Source organism: Columba livia, chromosome 9 (assembly GCF_036013475.1).
Source record: "Columba livia isolate bColLiv1 breed racing homer chromosome 9, bColLiv1.pat.W.v2, whole genome shotgun sequence".
Taxonomy (NCBI): Eukaryota; Metazoa; Chordata; class Aves; order Columbiformes; family Columbidae; genus Columba; species Columba livia.
Window position 1 is genome coordinate 3,549,132 of NC_088610.1, and position 23,672 is coordinate 3,572,803.

At 38.3% G+C, this 23,672-nt stretch overlaps 1 protein-coding gene and 1 long non-coding RNA gene across 6 annotated transcripts in view; one reads left to right on the forward strand and one right to left on the reverse strand.

The window, feature by feature from the left end:
- BCHE (butyrylcholinesterase) overlaps positions 1-23,672 on the reverse strand; it is a 79,810-nt gene that overhangs the window by 21,512 nt on the left and 34,626 nt on the right. Inside the window, exons 1-2 of one of the 4 annotated variants that reach the window (XM_005512956.3) lie at positions 10,363-10,574; positions 5,383-6,904 (exon numbers count right to left, since the gene is read on the reverse strand). In XM_005512956.3, the coding sequence (XP_005513013.1) occupies positions 5,383-6,899 (1,517 nt within the window). In that variant the 5' untranslated portion in view covers positions 6,900-6,904; positions 10,363-10,574. Of the gene's footprint in view, positions 1-5,378; positions 6,905-10,202; positions 10,278-10,362; positions 10,575-23,672 lie in introns of those variants that run through there. The other 3 variants (XM_005512955.4, XM_005512957.3, XM_065073480.1) reach the window with 3 other exon arrangements.
- Positions 21,230-23,672, forward strand: part of LOC102095601 (uncharacterized) — a 36,083-nt gene continuing 33,640 nt past the window's right edge. The window contains exon 1 of one of the 2 annotated variants that reach the window (XR_010474602.1): positions 21,230-22,737. This is a non-coding gene — a long non-coding RNA (uncharacterized LOC102095601). The remainder of the gene's footprint in view (positions 22,738-23,672) is intronic. The other variant, XR_010474601.1, reaches the window with a different exon arrangement.

The window sequence follows — 23,672 nt, forward strand, 5'->3', positions numbered from 1 at the left end:
AAGCTTTGCTTTTCCCTAACATGGGAAGGGAAGACTTTCTGTATATCTTTTTGTATTCTTAGAAACACCTCCCATGCTGCAATTATACTCCTTCAGGTTTTACCTGATCTGTTCTGGATTCTTGACCTGATGTGGTCAAATCACTAGTTAAGATGATAGAAGATTTATTCAAGATAAATGTGAGATGCCAGAAGCAGCAGCCTCAGGGAAATCCTCCTTCTGGTCCCACTGAGCTACAGCTCTAGGTTGTTTTGAAGACCTTGGGAGGACCAGCACCAGGTCTTGTCTGAGTCCATCAAACTTGGACAGCTGCATCTCTTCCTGTGAAAGGGCCAATTTCAGGAAGAAATATTAATACAACCCACAGTAAATCTCTTATCATGAAACGGTTGAGCGGTACCTAGAACTTCCTAGTTTCTGAAGTATTAGAAAATCAAAAGTGGTCAGAGTTTGGTTTTTCTCCAGTGTATTAATTTCCTTCCATACACAGTGTATAGGTCCCAAGTTCAGTCTGCTGTGTGGACTCTATATGAGGCTGTTGTTTTTCTAACCACTGCTCTGAAACTACTCTCTATAAACATGTGATAAGTCGGTAATAAAAGCACTGGAATTTATTATATGTCTACCAGAGGAACATCAGGGAAAGGCAATAATAACCAAGCAAAGTGCTTCAGAGCTTTAGTGGGACAATCAAAGCCTCACAAATTCCCCTAAAACATAGGGGGAAATATTTCAGAGGCTTCACTTTATAGAAAAAGCTGCAAAGATTTGTTTCAGCAGTTGTAAAACTGGCAGTGAGACAAGTTTTGCCAGTTTCCTTTTATCTGAAACATTTTTCACAAAGCCTTAAAAATATTATCTTTGTGTGTAGCACTACATTCTTATTTGAGTTTTCATCTCATCTGATTTGTCTGTCTCTTTGTCACTTTATGTCACTCGCATCTGAAGAATACAGTTACCAAATCTAATGAATAAAGTAATGCAAAAGGCATAACCTAGCAACCACTGATCTGGGATGCCATATATTTTTCCAGGATAAATAAAACTTTCTCTTACTAGAGTTAGCAGAGCATTCTGCTGCTTATGATTGATAGTACCTGTTAGTGTCACTTGCTTACTTTCAAAAGCTTTCTGAAGAATAACGAAAGTGCAGCAGAGAAATGAATTTTAAAAGTGTTTAGAAAGAGAAATTTGAATTCTTTCAACACGGCCATAACTTAAAGTGTGCCAGAAAGCATTCAGGAGAAGGCCACTGAAAACTAACTTAATATTGTTAAAATGAACTTTACCTATACACGAACATAATCACACTGAGACTGATCCAGCCCCTTCCATATGATATCACACTGGTTTTCTGCTGAATTTAATTTTGTCACATCTATTTGCTTGTCTAATTTTGATGATGTCTGGCATTTTATCAAATTATTTTAAGGCTACTAATTGGTATTCAACTTGTTATATTCTTAAATACAAGTATCAGCTGAAGATACCCTATGTCAGTGTAATGGAAAAATTTTAAATCAAAATGGAAATCAAGGAGATTGGTTTTGAAATCTATTCTTTCCTATAACCCAAATAGTTTATTATTCTTTATTTATTCAGACAGCACCAGTAATAAGTTTTTTTTTTTTCTCCCTTGCTGGTAGAACAGGGACTTTTGAGGATGGGGTGACAATGTTGTTCTTCCTATTGCTGTATAAAGCCAGCATCTAACTTCAAGTCTCATAGATGAAATGTCCGCTCCTACTGAAAAATTTCCATTACCCATTTCCCTTTCATATTCTGAAATTGAAAATCTTTATCCCTGTTAATTTTCCAGCAAAAATGGTCAGTTATCACTATTATTTATTTTTAACAGAGGTGTGAAATAAGAAATGCCTTGAGGCTTAGAAAGTTGCATCAGCTATTGATGGGGGTGATGGTTGAGTAGGAAACCCTTGAGCTGGCTGACAATTTCCTTTTGTTTACTGAGAAATGTTGAAATTAAGAATTCCAAGTCCACTCTTAGCATCCTTTGAAGGAATCCCTTCTCTTTTTCTCCCTAACATATTTTCTTTTGTTCTACATGGCATTTAGTTATTTCTAAGAAACAGAAAATACTCCTACAGACCATACCTTTGACTTTCCATGTAATACTTTTTATTCCTAGTGCCCATGTGAGAATGAAAACCAGAGATCAGTAGGATCAAAGTATGGGCATGAAAACCCCTTATGAGAAACAGCTGCTGTGAGCTGAGTCACCTCTTGGTCCCTCCCAATGAGAAAGTACCAGGAGAAAACCAATTTCTTTCAGCTTTTGTTGACTCTACCTTATCACCTCTCAGGCTGCTCTTCCTTTCCTTGTGCTTTTGTACTTCTGTGCATTAGAATATTGGGTCAAACGCCCTCACTAAAAATGGTGCTGTACAATATTGCTGATTTTCATCTTTAGGCTGATTTTCTCTTCATCTACTGGAGATATCATGGTAATTTTCCCCTCAGATGTTTGCACTTTGATCATGTCAGATTTTACTAAAAACTTTATGTCAAATGGGTCTTCCTCAGTTCTTCATAAATGCTGCTTCTGTGCTTGAAAGTGTCAGGAAAATAAGTATCAGTTATTACCTTTGGATTTGCTAACAATTTTTGTTATTTTCCCACTAATCATACACTATGAATAATGTGTTACAGAGCCTAAGGCATGTGTTCTGGATGATGAGAAAAATGTCATATAATGGGTTAATACTGATCTGATCTTTAACTGGTGCATAAATTACATTATTGTGTTGTCTACCATAATAGTGACGTTTTTGATACTTGTGTTGGAAGCATAGGGAGGGATTATTTGCTGTTTGCTGTGGAAACTATTTGAAATTCAATCCTTAGGCTAATCTAATTATAGTGCGAATGATAATCAGACTAGATGATGGGACTGTCTTCTTTAAACTTAAATGTGAATGTACGTTATGTTGTCTAATTTTAGCTAGCTACAGTGACAAGGACAATGTACTCTATCTTGCACAGCAGGTTATTGAAATTTTATATATACAAAATATGTGTGTGTAATCCAGCAGAAATCACAAAAATGTAAATATTGTGGTGCAAAATCTAATATAGCCATGAATTTCTCTTTTCCTACTAAGAAATAGTTCTGTTTAATGGAAAGATCTGCTATCTCAGGTATAAGATCCTGATTGCAAACTCCTGTAGAGCAGACTTTACAGCTGCAGCGTGTAATAAGGAGCCTTCATGCTCAGTCTGCTCTCTGCTAAGGGCCTGATGACACCAGCTTCAAAACGATGTTGTCACAGCACATCTTCATGATGCAGGAATTGTGACCAAGTTTTACCCCACCTCATTGTGCAGACTTCATCTTGGCAATCTATCAGATGCATTTTTGGCATTGATAAATCAACCACACAGCTCAATTCCAGAACATACAGCCCTGCTCAATGCTTTCCTCTGTGCTTTGGTATTTCACACCAAATTCATATGGATTGGTGTCATCAGGCACCAAGTAAAGAGGGAAGCAGGAAGAACTCAGACAAAACTTTAAATTAAGTTTCACAAGAATAAAACCTGTATGAAGACATTATGCAGTGATGAGTATAGCTGTCTGTACAGTAATTTTATGAGTTTTAATATGCTCTTCACTTATGGGAAAAAAAAAGTTACAGGCTTCAACATCTAAAGGGAACAACAGGGTCAGAATAGATCACTGAGTCACACAGCAGCTCCTGATACACCACCAGGGTCAAGGCAAATAATATTTGCTCAGATGAATAATCAGGGGAATATTAGTTTGAAAAAGAGGGGAGGGAAGAGGGGATGGATGACATCTCTAATTAGGACTCTTTGGGAAGGACAGTTGTTAATTCCAACAAGGAAAGTACCAACAAGAAGCTCATGAGTCATGGTTTTAGAGAAGATGAACAGTTATTATTGAAGGACCTGACATGCATTATAGTGAAAGACTCAAGAGTAGAACCTGTTTTATTCAATAAAAAAATTTAAAAAAAGATTAAGGGTTATTTGAATAGACCCTAGAATTATCTCTATATGGAACACAAATCATAATATAAAGCTTAGAAATTGCCAAAGAAAACACACAATGTGGAAAACAGAGAAACAGATTAGTCAAATGCAGACCAGACACAAAACTTCCTTTTATAATTGTAACAGTTTTAAATGTAATTAAGCTTTAAAACAATGTACTAACATTTGTTCTGGATTTTCCATCATTGGAAATGTTTAAGTCCCACCTGTGTATTGTATTATGTACAAGGTTATACAGATTAAATGACCACAGTAGTCTCCTCTGATTTCTAATCTATTAAGAAAAACAGATCCTGTTCCAAACTTGATTTCAGCCTTTACAAATCCACATATCCTCCACAAATCTAAGGCAAAATCTACTACGGAAGAAAAAAATTATGCAGGATTTTAAAATTTAAGTTAATTAAACATTTTTAAAACATGAATTAAGTGTTTGATAGCATGTTTTCACAGGTACAAATATTTATATAGGTACTTTTTTCAGGAGCAAGTACAAACTGAGCTTCTGAGAAGACCAGATACCTCCTCATCACATCAGGCTTGTAGATTTGAGACTAATTGTACGTGACTGTAGTAGCGGCTGTTTTTCTTACCACACTGAAATGTTTTCATTTCAAACTGAATATTGCATTGAAAGCCCCACAACCCAGCCAAGCAGAGCAGGGGCTGTCTCACTTCTCTTGGACTCCAGCTAAATAGACTGAATGAGGAGTTGCATTTAATCCCTTTCAAACATTCAAATGAAAAATGCTTATTTGCTTCTTATACTGTTTAGGACATATTTCCTTTAAAGACGAGTCTAATGGAAATAGCGAGAGATTTTTCATCAGCTTCCGCAAAACCCAGGGTTATACACAGTACACAGGGGAAGATTTCCTTTCTGAAAAGAATATCCTGCAATTCCAATCACTTCATCATGTGAACATAACATACCTCCTTATTATCCACCTGCCTGTTCTGAGCAAATTACTTCTTAAAGGAAATTGAGCTTTTTTTTTTGTGTTCCTCCTACTACTGTTGGAATTCTTTCCTAGACTTTGAAATATTTGGTTTCTAAAACCTGAAACCATTATCATCCTTTGTAACAACTGCTGCCATGGAAAAAAATGTTTTGGATTTGCTTTGATAGGTGGATACAGATTGTTTTCTTAAGCTTGTCCAATAGCATGAGCCACACATCAAGAGTTTATTTTACTAAGGCAGTGTTTTTAATCAGACCTAAACCAGGAGTTCTGGATAGCTGCACAATTAATCCTTTCTCAACATTCTTGTCAGGCTTCAAATCACAACCAAAACGGTTAAACTTTTCCCCCTGACCAATCAAACAAACTGCCACAGTGAACTCACCCAGTTTTCGCAAAAGTTGCCCAGTATCTCAGCATGGACCGGCTTAGGATTTCTTCAGCTTTGGTGTAGTTCACTCTTCTTTCTAGGGGCAATCCGAACACAAACTCAATCTCATAACCATGCATCACTCCCATCCACTCTGGCCAAGGGAGCTTTGAGGATCGATGTTCAAAGAAGTAAAAAAATGCCTTGTGTCCCAGTTGTGCAAATTTTTTGGTGAATTCTATAGCAGGACATATTATGTTGTAGTCACCAATGATATCATCCATGGCATCACGGTAATGTTCTGGCTTCTGCTCATTTTCCCAATCTGTGTACTGAAAAACAATCGATTCTATTGCAAGCTGGCTTGCTTCTGGGAAGGACAGAGTTAAAGTTGCTTCAAATTCTGTTTTATTGATCAAGCCATCACCATCCTTGCTGAAGCTAGGGACTCTATATGCTAGAAATTCTGACCCTTCATCTTTATTAACACCGACTAAGATCTGTGTTTGTTTGAAAAGGCCATTCTCAATCAACGTTTCTGGCATGTCCGTGAGAAAATCACCATCCACAGTTGGACAAAAAAATATTTGTAAAAGAGGGTCGTATGTTAAAACTGAAACTTCATTGTCCAGTATATCCTTTGGGTCCTTGTCTTGGAGGCAGAGAATTAGTTCTGTCTCGTTGCTGGTGGGACACTGGAGTTGTTTAGCTAAAGCCACTGTTCTGTTTCTGGCTTCAGCTGCTGTTATTGCAGCCCAAGGGGCATTTGCGGATCCACTTTGCATGATGGCTCTTGTGAATAAAGCATGGCTTTTCGGAGAAAGGATATGGTAGCTGACAGAAGCCGAACCAGCACTTTCTCCAAATATAGTCACGCTCTTTGGATTGCCTCCAAACGCTGCTATGTTCTCCTGGACCCACTGAAGTGCCAATCTTTGATCAAATAAACCTGCATTTCCAGGAGCTTCTGGATTTCCTGGCAAAGCCAAAAATCCTAATGCACCAGTCCTGTAGTTCATGGAGACTACAATGACTCTTTCTACCCTGGCCAGAAACTTGCCATCATAGACCGGTAAGGAAGTTGACCCAGCCTCAAAGCCACCGCCATATATCCACACCATGACAGTTGCATTCTTAGGTTTGGGAGAAGGAATCCATACATTAAGATACAAGCAGTCTTCACTTAGGTTAGTTTTTGGATTCCACATCTCTGTTCCAGGAAATCCTGGATAAGTTGTATCTATAAGCTGGTAACAAGAGTTCGCATGTTTTGTGGCATCCCAAACGTCTGACCACTTCTCATGAGGTTCTGGTTTTTGAAATCTCAGTCTGCCAGTGGGTGGCTGTCCATAAGGTATTCCAAGGAAGGCTGTTACAGTTCCCCCCAGTACCTGCAGGTTTGTCCCCCTAACTCTGCCATTCCTGGTTGTAATGATGTTATCTTCAGGCATTACCTTCCTGATGAACATATACAGGAGAAGAAGCCACATAAGAAATTTGGTATAGAGACCTGTACCATTTGTCCAAATCATGATGCCTGAAGCACAGGAAAAAAAGAAATTCAGAATTAGTATTGCAACATATTAGTACCAGAGCTGAAACTATTTATTCAAAAAGGGTGTAGGTCATCCCAAAGGCATTGAAATTAATATGGTGCTGCTGTGCAAAGCTCAGCAGTGTTGAACAATAAGTTCTTCTTAGTTAATTGTGTTGCAAAGTCTGTATTTAGTATTTAGCATTTGGTGCAGTGTTTCAGAAAAATTCTGTCCTTGAATAAAACATAGAACTGAAGATTCCAGACCAGAGAAGGTGAAGTCATATAAGCAAACTCTGACTGCTTCAGTTAGCTTAACCACTTGCATTTCCACTGGCATGATGAGCAGGACAGTTTATGATCTGTGATGGAAAATGCCATGCCTGACTAGACATTACTCTGTTAGACGTTCCTTTGGCAATTTGTATTCTCAAATCAATAAAGAGCAATAACAAAGATCACCAGACACATTTTTCCACACATAAACTTGCATTCCTTAAACGATGAAAAAGGGCTTGAAGTCAAGTCTTAATCCAAGGATTTCCAGGTCCACAGAAGTTTTGAACTCTATGCTTGGGTCACAGAATCACAGAATGTTAGGGATTGGAAGGGACCTCAAAAGCTCATCCAGTCCAATCCCCCCACCAGAGCAGGAACACCTAGATGAGGTTATACAGGAAGGCCACCACAGATGCCTTGGCTGAAGCAAACCGTTGAGATGGCATTGCTATAAACCTAAAGCCCAGGGTGACTTCGTTGTCCTACTCATATATCTCAAGATCAGAATGTGTTTTCACAAGTACATGAAGTACCTCTGAACTTACTGTCAGCGTGTCAGCTCCTGTGGGTGACTGCATGGTCAATAGGTACAAAAAGACCTAAATGAAACATTTCTTACAAGGTCTTTTTTCTCTAATGCAACTTAACCAAGTTTACAACCATCACAGTAACGACAAGTAATTCTGCTACTTAGAATGTTCTAAAATTCTAAAAAGCAAAGGAGTGTTAATACATGTAGGTGGTACATAATAATTTAAGTATGGCCTGGTCTTCCTGAGAACTTTTTAAAGTGATTATTAATATTAAAGGTAACAGTATAGATGCTGATTATGTACCACATTTAAGCATACTATTAATAGTAGTCCTATTTACCCCAGACATTTCAAATATCATAAAAAACCCCATATCTTCCCCTTCAAAGTGAAAAGTCAAAGACTATCTGCATAAACCCATTTCTATGGTTTACATATTTGAAAATGCTTAACAAAGCTTCCTTCTATTTTTTGCTTGTTGCCCTGTTGTACACAGTGTACTCTGTCCTACCACTTTAAACAGGCCATTCTTTGTTAATGAGGAGCACTTGTGTCCTTAAAAGGAATGAGGCTAATTGCTGAGGAAAGTACAGCTGTGGCCTAATCTGAGCTCCTCCTGCTTGTTTGTGCATTCTTGAAAATCAACTAAAAAATAATGCAAGAGGGGGAAAGGATGATTTCAAGCAAAGAGATTCCTAACTTTGAGACAGCATCAAAAGAGCAGGGAGGGATCTTCAGAGATAATATTTTTAGCATTTCTATAAACAGATAGAAAATAGAGAAATTTTAGAAAACATGAACATTAAACTCTTTTTATTAAAAAAAAAAATAGATAAGGTGGTGCACGCGAACGATAGACTTCAGAGTTGGTCTAACACTCCACCTAACCTTCAGCTTGACTTACAGAAACCTGCAAATGCCTCCATGTCTACTAAACTTTAGAGATGTGAGGAGTCAATCTGGACGACACACGTGGTCCAGCAACTCCTGAGGAGTTTGAGTGAGCAGAGGCTCCCTCAGCATCCCTCATACAGGAGGCACACATCATTTTGTGGCATTTACCCTGTTTTGCCAAAAATAAGCCCTAGCCCCAAAATAAGCCCTAGCGTGATTTTTTCGGGATTTTTGAGGATGCTCAAAATATAAGCCCTACTCCAAAAAGAAGCCCTAGTTACAGTTCTTTAAAAAAGTCAATTCAAATAGTGTCCAGACAGCTATACATGTAAAAAAGTATGCATCTTTTGGAACAAAAATTAATACCGACCCTGTCTTATTTTTGGGGAAACAGGGTACCTCCTCTCTCTGTGTGCCAGTCATCTTTTTAAAATCTTAATTCATTCCCATAATAAAATCTTTCAAGAGCTGGGTGACAAATGTATGTAAAGATTAGCTTTCTGCAAAGCTCTCAGCACATCTCACAGCCAGCCACGGCAACCGGAGTGAGAAATGTAAAGGTTAGGGATGTATAATAGTCGGGTGTGTGTGCACCCAATGCACAGCACTGGGAGATGGGAGAAGGGATTTCTATAAGTCCGTCATTTCACTGACACTGTCTTTTTTGACATACTTTTAACACACTACCCAGAACCGAAATACAACAACAAACTGGAAATAGTATTTCAAACATTGTCATTCTGAAGGAAATTACACCAAGAAAAACAAGACATTAAAGCTCGTAAAGCTTTAATATCTAAATAGTAATTAAAATTAACTCACCTCTGCACTTTCATGTTAATTGAAAAGGAATGGGATGGGAGGAAAACACTGTAACATTGCAAAACACAAAGGTATAACTTTTGACCCTGAGAAGTTTAAGACACAAGTTTTAGGAAGAAAAAAATACTAATAACAAATTAAATTCTGTACATTTTTAAGTAGCTCTGCAAAAGAAAAAGTGGCATTTTAAAGAAAAATCTTGCAATAGATTAAGCTTGAAAAATGCAGAATTTTTGCACTACTTAACAAGAAGACTCATCTACTCTCAAGTTACTCTGCTAATATTAATAAAAGTAGCAAGTGACAGAGGATTATTATTACACCTTGAATGTATGGCAAATATTAATAAGGTTTTTAATGCTGCATTAATACAAACTCAACAACGTAAAGCACACTGAGCAAAACAAACATTACTCAATAACTACTATGAGAGTAAAAGGGTAGGAAGATTCCTTTAGCTCATCAACCTTAACCCAGCAGAGATACATCACATAATGTATTTGCACACTTTAAAAAGCTACTTCTGTAGTAGTTTCCTCCAGCAAAAGTTAAACAGACTATACTTTTGTATTCTTATTCAGCAAAGGAACACAATTTATCTCAATGATTTCTTCCTCTTCTTGCAAATCTTTACCCAGCCAAAAAAATCTATACACAAGACTATATAATCACTGTTTAAATAGAAAAGATGGTTGAATTAGTAAGTGATTTCTAGTTCAGCTTAATTTACTCAGCCCAGGATCCCTTAAATAACACCAAGGTCTGATACACACGCCTGCTTACTCGTTCCATTTGCAGAGCAGAGTGAGTTTTCCCAAGAGAGCAACAAATGGGCAGAGCGTAACATTTTAAAAGATCACAATCCCCGTGCAAATCAAGCTGAACTGTAAATTATCCTGGCAGACAGAGAGGCGTAAATAGAGAGTCACTTACCCCACCTCTATTACAAGAACTACAAAGTTTTTAAGAGTCAGGATCTTTGAATACTTGAGGGAAAATGAAGGGTGCAGCTGCTGCTTTAAGCCCGTAAATTGGACAGTGCTGACATTATAATCAACTGTTTCTGACACAGAGCTCGCGAGAGTTGGCAGCAGCAACTTGATCTGCAGGCAGCCGTCCCTTCCGATCCGACATCTGCCCAAAGGCTAATGGTCTAGATGTGGAAATGCTACAGAGATAAAGCTGTTTTGGAGAGAACTGTGAGTGAGCCCCTACAGCAAATGGAAGATGCAGTGATTTGCTCGTAGCATGGAGAAACTACTGTATAACCTAGAAAAATAAACACAATTATAAGTATAATAAAATCCTGTCTGTCTTTCTTCTTACTTAGAGCACCGATCTCACCTGTGCTTTTTTGCTGTTGTGCAGGTCAAGATTAGCACGATTTTAAACTATCTCAAACTTTCCTTTTCGCTGTAAGATAAGTAGTTATTTTTGACTGTGGCAGATAACAAAGGAGCGTCTTCTGCAATCACATGTCAACAACTTGCAAGCGTCAGTTGTATTACTTGACTCATGGCCATCTGTAGGCTACTGTGCAAATCTGCGTTGTCATCTTCTGATGTTAGGCTTAAAAAACGGTACCCATGTGGTTTCACACACTGCTTTCTCTCTCAGGTTTCAAGTAGGATATCGCCTCTGCTGCCTAGTATACCAAATATCCTCCTTTTCCTTGAACCTCTCATGTATTGTTTCCACCAGAATTCAGTGCTGCAGGTGCAAAGCCAGTCTAATGAAGGCAGAACAGAGGAGCGGAGAAGATAAATAACATACACACCCATTACAAAGTATCAAACCCACGTCTCCGAGCCACCACATGAAGCCAATTCGCTGGTGAGGCTGCTGGTCCCCAGCAGCATCTGCTCACCAACACTGCTCTGAAAAAAAACCCAAAGTTTCCACAATTTAAGGTTTTCTTCTGCCAAGAGCCTTTGCTCGCCCCGTTAGAGCTGAAGACAATTACTTCCTCTCTGCTTAATAATCAAACTCCAGCTCTGTTTCAATTACACAAAAGCAATATTTGGCAATGCATAGAAGAAGAATAAAACAGAAATAAAAAGTATGAAGTTTATAGACCTTAACATGGTCTACCAATGATTTTTTAAAGCTAGCATGTGAAATAGTGTTTTAATAGAGAAAAGCTTGAGAAAGCGTGGTCATTTAGTTTTTCCCAGTGATTTTGCAGTCTACCTTTAGGATCAGACGTTTGAAAGGTACATTTGCAGGGACTAATCCACTGGAGAGAACATGTCCTAGTTTAAAACTAAACCAGGTTTTAAACCCCTACACTTTTAGTATTAATGTGTTCAATAGAGTTGCTAGTTGGGAACTCAGAATTCTTAGCCAAGATTGTTATGCTTGTAATGTGAATAAAAATATTTAATAACTGAGTGGGATTAATTCAGAATCAACTCCAGTGGCAACTCTTGCTGACCAAAACTTTCCAAGTGCAGTTTCCTACAGGAAATGTTAAGTTGTGCTCTTTAAATTAAGGCAGTTTGCAATGTTCTGACGTGTGTATTCATTGATTTTGTCTAATGCCTCAAATACTTTTGGAAACATGGCCAGGTGACATGTATTTGCTTCATTTCCATGACATTAGAGAAATGAATTATAAGCTATTTAAAACCCTATTTAAATAGGGTTTATCTGATGCTTATGACAAACCGTTGTAATCTCAACCCTCATCACTACCTTCAGCAGTAGGGAAACAGCAGGAGACTCAAACCACTAAAAATGTTTGTGGCATTTTCCAGCATTGCCTGTGTTGTCCTACATCTGCTGCCACCACCACCCCTCTCTGCTCCCTTTGACCGTGTCCAAGACACCCAAAACAGCCTCCTCTGGGTCAGGTACACTTAATAAATATGAAATGTGGAGCATTTCTGTGGACCCTGACAAGGTGACACTTGGTAAGTGAATAAACTCTCTCAGTTTATCTTGGGTGGTAGGAAACACCAAGTACAGCCTTGGGGCTACTTGGAAGCCTTCAGGGAAAGGGGGCATTAGAACAGACTGTTTAGACCATTATACTTCTCAACTATTATACTTTTGTCTAATCTTAGGCTATTATGCTGTACTTTTTGAGAAAACTAGGCCCTCTTCTATAATTTTTCCTTTAATTAAAAAATTAACATATAAATTAAAGGTTCATAACTGTGTGCTGTGAGAGGAAACACTTATTTTACTTATTACTTAGCTTACTAAAAATGCCTGCAAGAAATTTAGAGATTAAATACACCTAATGCCTTTAGTAATTCTGTGTAGAGTGGACATTTTCTCAGTTTTCTTTGGGAGATTGTAAGGAGGTACAGAGGTATGTATGTATGTGTATATATAAGAGCTGTTATACATACACATATAGATGTAGATATACTGGTATTTTTAAATGTCTGTCCATCTAGCTACCTATTTATAATACTTATTTTTCTTTTGAGGCCATACAATTTTTTATTTAAGGCAATGTTCTTAAAAATCACCAAAGAGAAAAGTGTCTTTTCATTATTTAATGTGTACATATGAAACAGATCTCACACTGACATAAGAATTTTGTTAAGAGAGATGTCTCAGTCTCTTAAGAAATGAAACCAAAGGCCAGCTCTAGGAAACACTGGCATTTAGTGGGCTAAGAAGCTTAGAGAGTTTAAATACTATGCATTATAGAAATATTAAACAATTCTGTTATGATTTTGTTCATTATTAAACTGCCCTTCAGGGTATTATTTAAGCATATGCAGATGTTTACACTTATTAATGTCCTAAATTATTCATATACTGGGTTATCTTCAAGACTTACCTAACAGAGCTGAGAAACTTATGAGCAACAAAAGTGTTTGGGAAAAGGCGTATCTCAGATATTTCTAGTGGAAAACATATTCCTCTCTCCCAAGGTGCCCTCTGAGCTTTCAAGGTCTATTAACACATGGAGTGACCCATTCACCAAATTTGACCCTGTCCTTCCAAGCCATTTACAGCCTCAGAACAAGCACCTGGGCTCCTGTAAAGATAACTGGTCTGAAAAGCTTTGCAAATGTCACTTCACAGTAAAGAATATCCCATATGAAGTGTGCATGCATGAGGAAATATTTACATGATAATGGTATGCAAAAGTAGTGAACATTCTTATTTGTTTAATTGCTGAGAGGAATATCAAAAGGCAAATTATAGCTAAACTATATAAAATGCCATTCGTATGAAAATGTGGGGAGGTTTTGTTTCAACTCCAGCCTTAAGCTTCCTCAGGGGGTTCAGCCATCTCTGATCCCAGGCTGAGTTTCCATGCTGAGCATCTGTGTGACCTTGGCTTGAACCTCTGAGAAAACTGCTATGGTGTGAGAAAAAGCTGTGAAGAAAACATGTAAACTCAAGCTGTACGAGGCACAAAAGGTGAAATTGCAGACAGGGGTAAGATTGCTGAGATGGGGACAGTTTGCAGTTCAAGGACTCTGAGAGAAAAACACCAAAGCTGCAAGCTGTGAAATTTTCAGGTAAAAACCACAGATGACAGAATCTCGGCAGCAGCAAGAAACTACTGATGCTCAGCTTTGGGGCTTTCATTCACATTATTCTACCGTGTACATCAGGAAATAAATCACTGCCTTTACTTTTGAGGATACCCCGCTTGCCGAGCATCTTTCCACGGTACTTACTCAAATACAGTGGCCTTGAAGGGTGACACCTTTCTCCTCTTTCTGTATTTGTTTTGCAAATCTCATACTTGATACTGCACACAACACCTGTGTACACCTATGAATGTAAAACAGGGACACCCTGAACAAACCTTGGAGAGAATTTAAGTGTCACTCCAGAAGATGGTAGCTGGTGGTCAAACCCATTTGAAATTCTGTTGTTATGCTGATTTTTCAAACCAGCCTCAGTCCAGAGGAGCTTCCAGGACTAGCAGAAGTTCCCAACAATACATCTGAAGGATAATTTGATAACATTAAGAAAGGTATCTTAGATACATACCATGAAAATGGATGCAGATTTGTTAAATATACAGAAGACACTTACACTCATATAAGCCATTAAACATGATTATATTTTCTTCTTATTGATTCAGTTATGATCCACTGTACCTTTTTCCTCATTACTCTAATTATAGTTTGGTATAATTTCCTCTTTATTAGCACAATTATGGCCTGTACTTTTAGAAAATTTTTGTAGAAATCAGAGTCAATAAGAAAACATAAGCAATTAAAAGATGAAGTTATCATTATTATTATTTCTTTTGAATGTTCACATGCTCCTAATTCCTTATGGTACTCTTACATAGCTCAGTATTTTGTCTCATATAGGGATCAGATTCAATAAAGGAAATAAAAAAAGTGATTAATGTATACACAATATGTCTTGCATGACATTATTATAGCCTGGTGCTTAGCTTGTAAGAAAACAAGCAAAACTGGAGTGTCAGCAAAGAGCTGAAATCTTGTGTAAGCATGATAAAGCTAATTTAAGTTAGGTTTTGCAGATTTCTGCAGAAGATAAATTAATTGACAATATAACTGTTTTCCCTTTCTGTTTCTCTTTTTTTCTTATGGATAGTAAAGCTCTAATTGTTTAAAATTATGTAAAGATACCTGAATAACCAAGCTTGCTTGCAGTGTGAAGTTTACAACAATAATAATATGTCCTCTCATACCCAAACCTCTGTGAATAACTAAGAAGTCTGATGGATAAATGAGCTCATTTGAATCTGTTAAGTAGAATTTACATCTATAAGCTCTTCCTTATTCTTCCAAATCTCATTATTTATCTTAGGCCTTATCATTAATATGATCCCACATCTTTCAATTTCCGCACCCACAAGAGACATACACACGTCTAACGAAAAATACTGTAGAGATGTTCAGAGGTTTAACTTAAGCCACTACAGTTTTCAGATTTCAGTTTCATCCAGCGTGTTGGAAATAGGAGGGAAGGAATTGAGCCTCACACCAGGACCTGCTGGGACCTGCAGGTGGGAAGTTATAGAGGAAGTAAGTTCACCATGCCCTAGTCCACTTGCCAATAAGTGGGTCACAGCACCTGTACATGTCACAACTATGGATTTTAGTGGAAATAATTAGGTGTTTGTCATGAAAAATCTCATTACAAACATCTGTGCAACTTCATTTAGGAAGATTCTGTGACTGGTGAATATCAGGTAATTCATCACACTGCCAGCTGCTTGAAATAGATGTCAGAACAGGTGGTTTAGTGGTAGAGTCAGGTCTTACTATATGTCTATATATTAAGTACATAATATTAACTTAAAGGTAGTATGATGTTCAAAATACGGTATTTAATATGAAGTTCAAGGATACAAGTCAAAATATTGGTGGCATTTTGATTCCAACAGTGTCCTTAAAACATTGATAAAGTACAACTATTAGAAACATTATTTTATAAAAGGGTAGAATTATTATTCATCAGTAATTTTCACTAGTCTATTGGCAATATATTCTGCTCATTATTATTTTGCCCTACCCAGATTCCTGACGGATATATCCACCCCATAAACTCACCTTTTCTTATTTTTGGGTTGTTTTGGTGTTTTGTTTGCTTAGTTGGTTTTTGTTTTGTTTTTTGCATCAAGGAGATCATACAAGCCCAAAACAACACTGACTTTTCCCAGTCCCTTTCACCTTACCATGTAGCAGCATTTTAAAAACAACCCATAAGTGTATTTTCCCTTAGCAGGGGTTGCAGCAGGTTGACACAGGAAAGGAAAACTTCAGAGCATGGACAAACACAAGCACCACGGGTAGACCTGCTGGACCCCAGCTGGGGACAAGAGGAATTTTTAGCAGGAATGTTAGGACTCTCCACTCATTCTCTCACTTTTGCCTGAAGGAAGATTCAGTACAACAATGGTCTGTAACCTGAAAGACTTTCTATTTAAGTTATCAAACCCAGGGATGTGGGGAAATTAAAAGATGTGCCCAAGATCATAAGGAAAACTGAATTGCATTCAGACACCCAGAACCTGCAAACACTGTTTTTCTTGGTTTGTTTGAAACCCCACAGTTTTATGGCTGCAGTGTGGTAGGTTCTCTCTCAATGTATTATTAAAAATTGAAGACATTTTTGATGCTAATCTGGCATAAAAGCTGTATTTCCACCCATTTTCCACAGTAAACAGAAGTCAGCCCGTGGGATTTAGAGGCTGCATTTTCTAAAAGTCACCACAGGCAATCATCAAAAGAAGTTACTGCAGAATTCTCCTGGGTTCCGGAGCTGGTAGATACACCATGGGGAAGGAAAACCACTTCACAGAAGCAAGTCCAAGAGCTGCCAGGAGCCACCACCACAGCTGTGAATCATTTGTGCACAATAATTAACCATAATAAATGTTGTAGTGAGGATTTGGTCTGGAAATGGAGTTAGAAGGCACAGGCAGAATAAGAGGGCACAGAACCCTATGCCTTCATTTTGGTCGAAGTAGCAACTCACTTGAAGTGGGAAAAAACCCACAGGCAGGTGCTGCCAAGTGAGTTTTAGTTTTATAGGATTTGCCTTTTGGTACCTATCCTGCATAAGCACAGTTTTAATCAAATGTCAGTCTATTTCCCAGTGTCGCTGGAGGAATAAAGTGAAACGCTAACACTTGCTCAGTGAAAACATTCAAGTGATTTTAATTTTTGTGTTCATGAAAACAAATAAATAAAAATAAATCCCATCCCCAGCTGATGAAAACCTCAAAGGTTTTGAATGTTGCACAAAGAAATGCGAGTGCCTGTGGTGTTGCCTTTCTGATTAAGCACACTTGTACTTATATCAAATATGAACTGTCCTCCTCTGTGAAAGAGCATTTAACAGTGTTTAGGATTTAACCATGTAAAAGTGAAAGGCAACTTGCTAACACTCCTATGCTGCCTTTTCTCTCCTCCTCCTTTTATTCCACTCCCTCAATTTTAAGTCAGCTATTTGCAATGTTTCCAAAAAAATGTGCAGTAATGTTCTTACACACAGAGCATAAAAAAATAAAACGAATAGTTTTTCTAATAAATGCTAACAGCAGGCATAAAACAGCAAAATAAAATAAGGAAAACAATCAGTGAAAATCTGTATAATTAAGTATTGGTGCATGAAACAGGAAAAGGAGCTGAATCAGAGGAATCCTGGAAGCTATTTCAAGAGAAGATGGGCAAAGAGGAAAATTTATCAAATGTTTCTGAGTTAATTATACCAGAACAGACAGAAAACAAGATGTTTGACCAAAGGGAATGTAAGTGAGTGGATCCAGCTCTTTTCTATTCTTCCCAAATTATTGTCCTTTTGGGTTTAAGTGATGCCAGTGTGTCACCATGCAAATGATTTTAAGCTAATGCTGAGACAGATGTTTCAGCGATGGGTGCCTGGACCCCAGGGATTTAGTTTGGGCTAAGCACCTAATTCAGTCTATGGGACCAGTCTAGAACTTAGACAAACTGGGAACGGGAAAAAGAAAGAAGCCCTGCAGTGTGTGTACACCACTGGATCCTCAGAACTGGCTCTGTTGCTTTCACCAGGCTGCCCTGCCTGCCATGGGCACCTCCCTGTGCCAATATGCTCACCCAGAAATGTCCAAATCATCCCTGCAAACAAACCCGAAGACCATCTGGTCAGCAAGCAGAAGATGGGACCGTGCACAACCAGTACCTACCGGCCTTCAGAAAGGAGCCAGAGGAAATAAAAATAAGCATTTATTTTGGATGATCAAAGAAAGAGTCAATAGAATCAATACAAATAAGTAGCTCCAAGCTCTGGTTACATGGGCTTTGGTGTCTGTTCTGAGGACCAAGAACTTTTTACCCTTGAACAATCCACGTTAAACATGGGGACAGCCCCTCCATAAGCAGTTGGAGGGATTTTTGAGCTTGTCTTTTGGTACCTCTGGCATTCTGGATATGGGATAGCCATGGGACAAGCTATCAAAGGGCTGAGGGTTTATGTGTATTAAGCAGAGATTTTCCCTCTTAACCATTTCTTTTACATACGCAGAGTCCACATAATTTCTTCTTTCATCTCAACAGCTATTTATTCAATAAAAAGACAAAGCCAGACAGATTGCCTCTTCCTCCTCACCCAAAGATCGCTATAGGGGAAAATACACCCTGCTAAAGCCAACAACCTCACTTGAATAATGGATGTGAGAGTCACCGAGTGTAAGATAACACCAAATATCTGCTGGAGATGGTAGCAACACTGCAGCAAATGCCCAATTCAGTGGTGATAACCAGCATTTGTCATAGGAAACATCCAAAAAACAACTTTCATTTACAGATTTGTGGCACTTCAGAAACCAGTGTCACCTCTGCCTCATTACTTGGTTAAAGATATTTATCAAGATCTCTTTGAAGTTACTGTAGGGAAAATTTATTGCATATTTACACAGAGCAAACTCCATGCCTGGAGTTTCAGTCACGATCAGGACTTTTCATGTAATGGGATATGCAAGCAGATGAGCTATGAGCAGCCTTAGTGAAAACAAACAAAACCACCTTTCAATTTAAGGTAAGTGGCAACTGATGAAAGCAGAAAGACGGACACACACTGAAAGCCACAAAGCAACATTTGTCAGCACATAAAGCAAATACCCACATGAATGTCAGACAACAGAAGGTGACAAAGTTGTGGGGAAGAGCTTGTGGGAATCTCCTTCCCATGCACTGAAGAACACAGAGGTGTTTGACTGAGACAGGGTCAGCCAGAAATGAAGTCTGGAGTCTTTGACAAGACTTGGCATCTCAGCAGCAGTAAAAAGAAGAGGTAGACTGAGGGCAGGCACTGAGGACAATTCATCCAGACTTGGAGTTCAAGCATCTGCTTGCTAGCTCCTGTTGTCCCCATGGTGCCTCCAAGTCACATGGAATAAGCCTCAGCTTTGCTCACGTTAACTCAGTTTCTATAGATATTTGGCATGGAATACAAGATAACATCAGTAAAAATCGAGCAATTAACACGTGGATTTTTAGCACTATATAGAACATGCCTGGCATTACTGTAGTGCTGGAGCAGGAAGGGCTCAAGCGTTGTCCACAGCAGTTATTACCCTGTCCACCTCAGCCAGGATGCCTTGAGAGTTTCCCCACCAGACAGCTGCTATATTACATCACGTCTGTGCACAGGATAGAGCTATTAATGACTTCTAATGCGATACTCTGTATCCTGACAATGCATGCCATTAGGCGGTTCTTAATCACCGGATCACAGGTATTGATATACTGAACCCTAAGCGCTCTGAAGATGTATGGTACCAAAGAGTCCTCCCCATGTGTGCAACAGTATATAATAAAACCATTAGGCAAAGACTCTTATTTAGCTCAAAGGAAAATTATGACATTTCAAACATGGGCATCCACAGATCCAGTGTACTCTAAAATAAATCAGAATTTTCATTTTCCACGTGCCTACATATTCTTAGATTAATGACTGTTACAGCCAGCTTTTCAAAAATATAACAAAAAATATCTTTGCTCATTTTCCTGGCAGACTGCTTGCATCACTTTAATTTAGGAAGCAAACCCTTTTTACAATAATCACAGACATGTAAATGAGCCAAAAATGGTGTTTATTTTGTTGCTTTCCAAATTTAAGCTGACCTAAATAATTTAACATGAAATTTGTAGCAATGAGAATACAATTTGGTGGACACATATGGGAACACATTAAGCTTTTACTACAGAATTGTTACTCCTCTGAGTAAAAGATGATTCACCCTCTAAATGTACTGTAAACACTGATCCAGCTCTCACTGTGGTGGCACGAATGGCACTGTGGAAACAATATGGACCCTTCTCTGTTCCCTCCATTTCACATGGGAAAAAGAATCACAGAATCGACTGGGTTGGAAAAGACCTCAGAGATCATCAAGTCCAACCCTTGGTCCAGCTCCAGTCCATTGACTAGATCATGGCACTAAGTGCCATGTCCAAGCTCAGTTTAAAAACCTTCAGGGCCAGTGAGTCCAGCACCTCCCTAGGCAGCCATTCCAATGCCTGACCACTCTCTCTGCAAAGAATTGCTTTCTAATCTCCAGCCTAAATTTCCCCTGGCAGAGTTGAAGCCCATGGCCCCTTGTCCTATTGCTGACTGCCTGGGAGAAGAGACCAAGAAGTTGTTTTCACCCAAGCATGACAACTGGGTACATGCTTGTTCTCTGAGGGGGTGTTTGGTACCCATTTTCAAGACTGGCAGATGTCCCCAAGCAGTATATTAAGTTGCTGCTGACAAATTTTTGGTTAATATTAAAATATGGCATAACTTCAGCAAGCATTAGCAGATGCAGAGTAGAGGACCAGTCCCATCAGCGCTATCTGCTCCAGTATCACATCACCTGCCTGTGGTTCAGTGGACTATAGGGGAAGGTTGTGAGCAACAGGATTTAGTCTTTGACCATTTTATCCTCTAATTCAGCACTCAAGGAAAGGAAAACAATTCTTTCTTTCTTTTTCCTGCTCTTCCCTTTTCCAAAGCTGTTTGTACAGCTCCTCAAAAATATCTTCACTGGTCTTTGGAGTGTTTTATCCTATTTATGTAACAAATTATTTCCTCCATAATAAACTAAAGCAGAATAATAAGTATTTTTGTAAACTTCAGCACACTTTACAGTTCATATATATTAAAATACATTACAATAAATGAAACTTAAGTGTAAATTTAAATGTGCTGTTCATACTTCCATGTGAACTAAAGTGTTTTCTTGGACCAGGTTTGTAAGTCATACAGCCATTAACAGGACTAAACTACAAACATGCAGCAATGAGAAACCTCAGCATTTACTTGTGATGACAAGTAAAGAATCTATATTACATATAATAATCTTCATTACATAAAAATAATGCTACTTTTTGGTTCAGAGCACTTCAGCCTTTCAGTGCCTTGGTAAGCAGCTATTTAGACACCTTTTCCCTCAGGTGCAAACCCATGCAAGTTGGAATGAAAGGTTCTTTCTATCAAGTTAAGCAGGAGTGAGGAGTCTCTGTTTTGACACCGCCTGAAGAATAAATACTTGCACAGTCTCAGGACCAGCCTCAGCATTGGACTAGCACTGTCTTTCTAGTTACATCTAGTGGCTTTTGGCCCATTCTGTACAATCAGTAAATGAACTGAATATGTAGTTTGCAAGAGTTTTGTTCAGCAACCGCACCAGTGCCAGCTGCTTCACTAGTAATAACATAGCCCATCCTTCAGAATCAGGCAAAACAGAAAATGTAATTAACTTTATTTGAACATTCTATCTGAGCACATTCGGCACCCTTTTCATTTCACTGCCACATCAGAAGAGACACTCTGACCAACATCACATCCCCTGAAGACACAGAAAAAAAGAGAATAAATATTATTATTTCTGTTTGAATACTCAGCCTATGTAAATGCATTATATACTTTGCTTGGCTTCATCATAATAGAAAAAGCAAACAAGACAAACTTGTATTTTTTGCTGCACACACATTCCTTTTGTCTTTTTTCTCCAGCTTTTGCATAGTGCATATTGCAAGCTTTTCTTTTTAGTTATACGCTTCTAGCTATTACCTTAGAACAAAAATTCAGACACATCCAGCACAAAAACACATGAAATGGCTCATCATAGCGCTGCCTCGAGGTTTCAGAATCATATGTGCTGGAAAGGAAGAGACCTGTTAATTTATATTTTTGCATACGTCCCTGCAACCTAATCTTTTCTACTTATTCTGAAAACCTCAGGTAAAACAGTATTTTACAAATGATTTAATGAAAAACAGGATCAGTTCTCTACAGGCGATAAACTGGTTTCTGGGGAAGGGAAAGTCCTCTGTTTTCTTGTGCAGATACTTGATGTGAGGCATTAGAATAACCATAAACCACCAGGTTGTGCTGTTGCCCTTAAGCAACACACATCACCACAGAGCTACGTTACTGTGCTCATCCCATGGCTGTTCTTCGGCTGGAAAGACCCTAAAATCCCAGAAAACCAGAAAGAAAACAAGCCTCAGACTCATTTTCCTTTTGATTTTACAGCTCAGGATTTTCCACAGGACTTTGTCTCACTTTGGAAACCACTGGCAGTGTTTGCTGGCTGTGGAATTCAGGTATAAAAATAAATAACCCATCTGCACAGACTCAGGATGCAAACTGCAAAGCTGATCCAGGAGTTGATGTTGCACTCAGTACAGTTTCCAGTAAATGATCTATTAATGTTTATCACTGCAGCTTATTTTCACTATTGCGTCTCCCCCCACCTACACAGACTGTTTCAGTTTTTCAGAATTATTTACTGCTTCAAAAATCAGGAGTGTACTGAGGAGAGAGCTCAGAGGATGCCTTGAATAAGCAGAGATTGATGAAGATGCTGGACACCAGGTTTGTTTGAAGTTGGAATCTCAATGCTGCTTGCATGACTAACCCTTTGAACCTTATAAGCACCTCTGGCATTTTGGACTAAACTGTAATTTTTTCAGAATATCTGTCAGATTACCCTTTTATACTTGAGCTTTTTCTTTTCTTGCTGATTTCTAAATAGATTTAATTCTTTCAGGTTCCCCATTACAGAATTTCTAAGTAAATCACCGCTAAAAAGAACAGATAGACCTTTTTCTACAGGATTGATCACATCAGTGATGCGACTCAAAATTACTTTTCCACTATGTATGACTAAAGAAATATGTTACCTGCAGAGAAGTAATAACATCTTCCGTTAAATAACAGAACTGCTACGTAAGAAGAATGCATAAGAATCCTCATGCTGAGTGAGACCAAATGTAGACCAACAAATGTCAGGGAAGTTTGCAAAAGTAAAGTGGAAGAACAGGTTAAACATATAATGACAAAAGTAAAACTTTCCAGCCAGCAAAAAATGAGCCTCAGTCAGAGGTGATATTTTTGTATCTTATGGCCACCCAGAGGTTTTTCTTCCTTAAATTTGTTCAGGAACTTTTTGTGACCTTGTAAACATTTTGCATCCGGAACATCTGGCGACAAGATCCATTGCATAAGTACATGAGCCCTGGAAAAACTGTTGCTTTCAGTTTGCTTCTGAGGTCACCACCGGCTAGTTGTACACCAAGTAGTATAAAGAAAACTGGGCCAAGATTCAAAGCTGGATCCTGATACTTTCCCTCATAAAACTAGATAATTAGGTAAGATCTGTTTTAGGAGTTTGGGACATGAGAGACAGGACCACCCCACAAGAATTCCTCATTTTTCTTACCCTGTAAAAAGACAGTTAATTTCATACTCTTCAAATTAATATAAGAAGTGGAGGTATAAACCTTGATTATCAGAGGGAGATGATATAA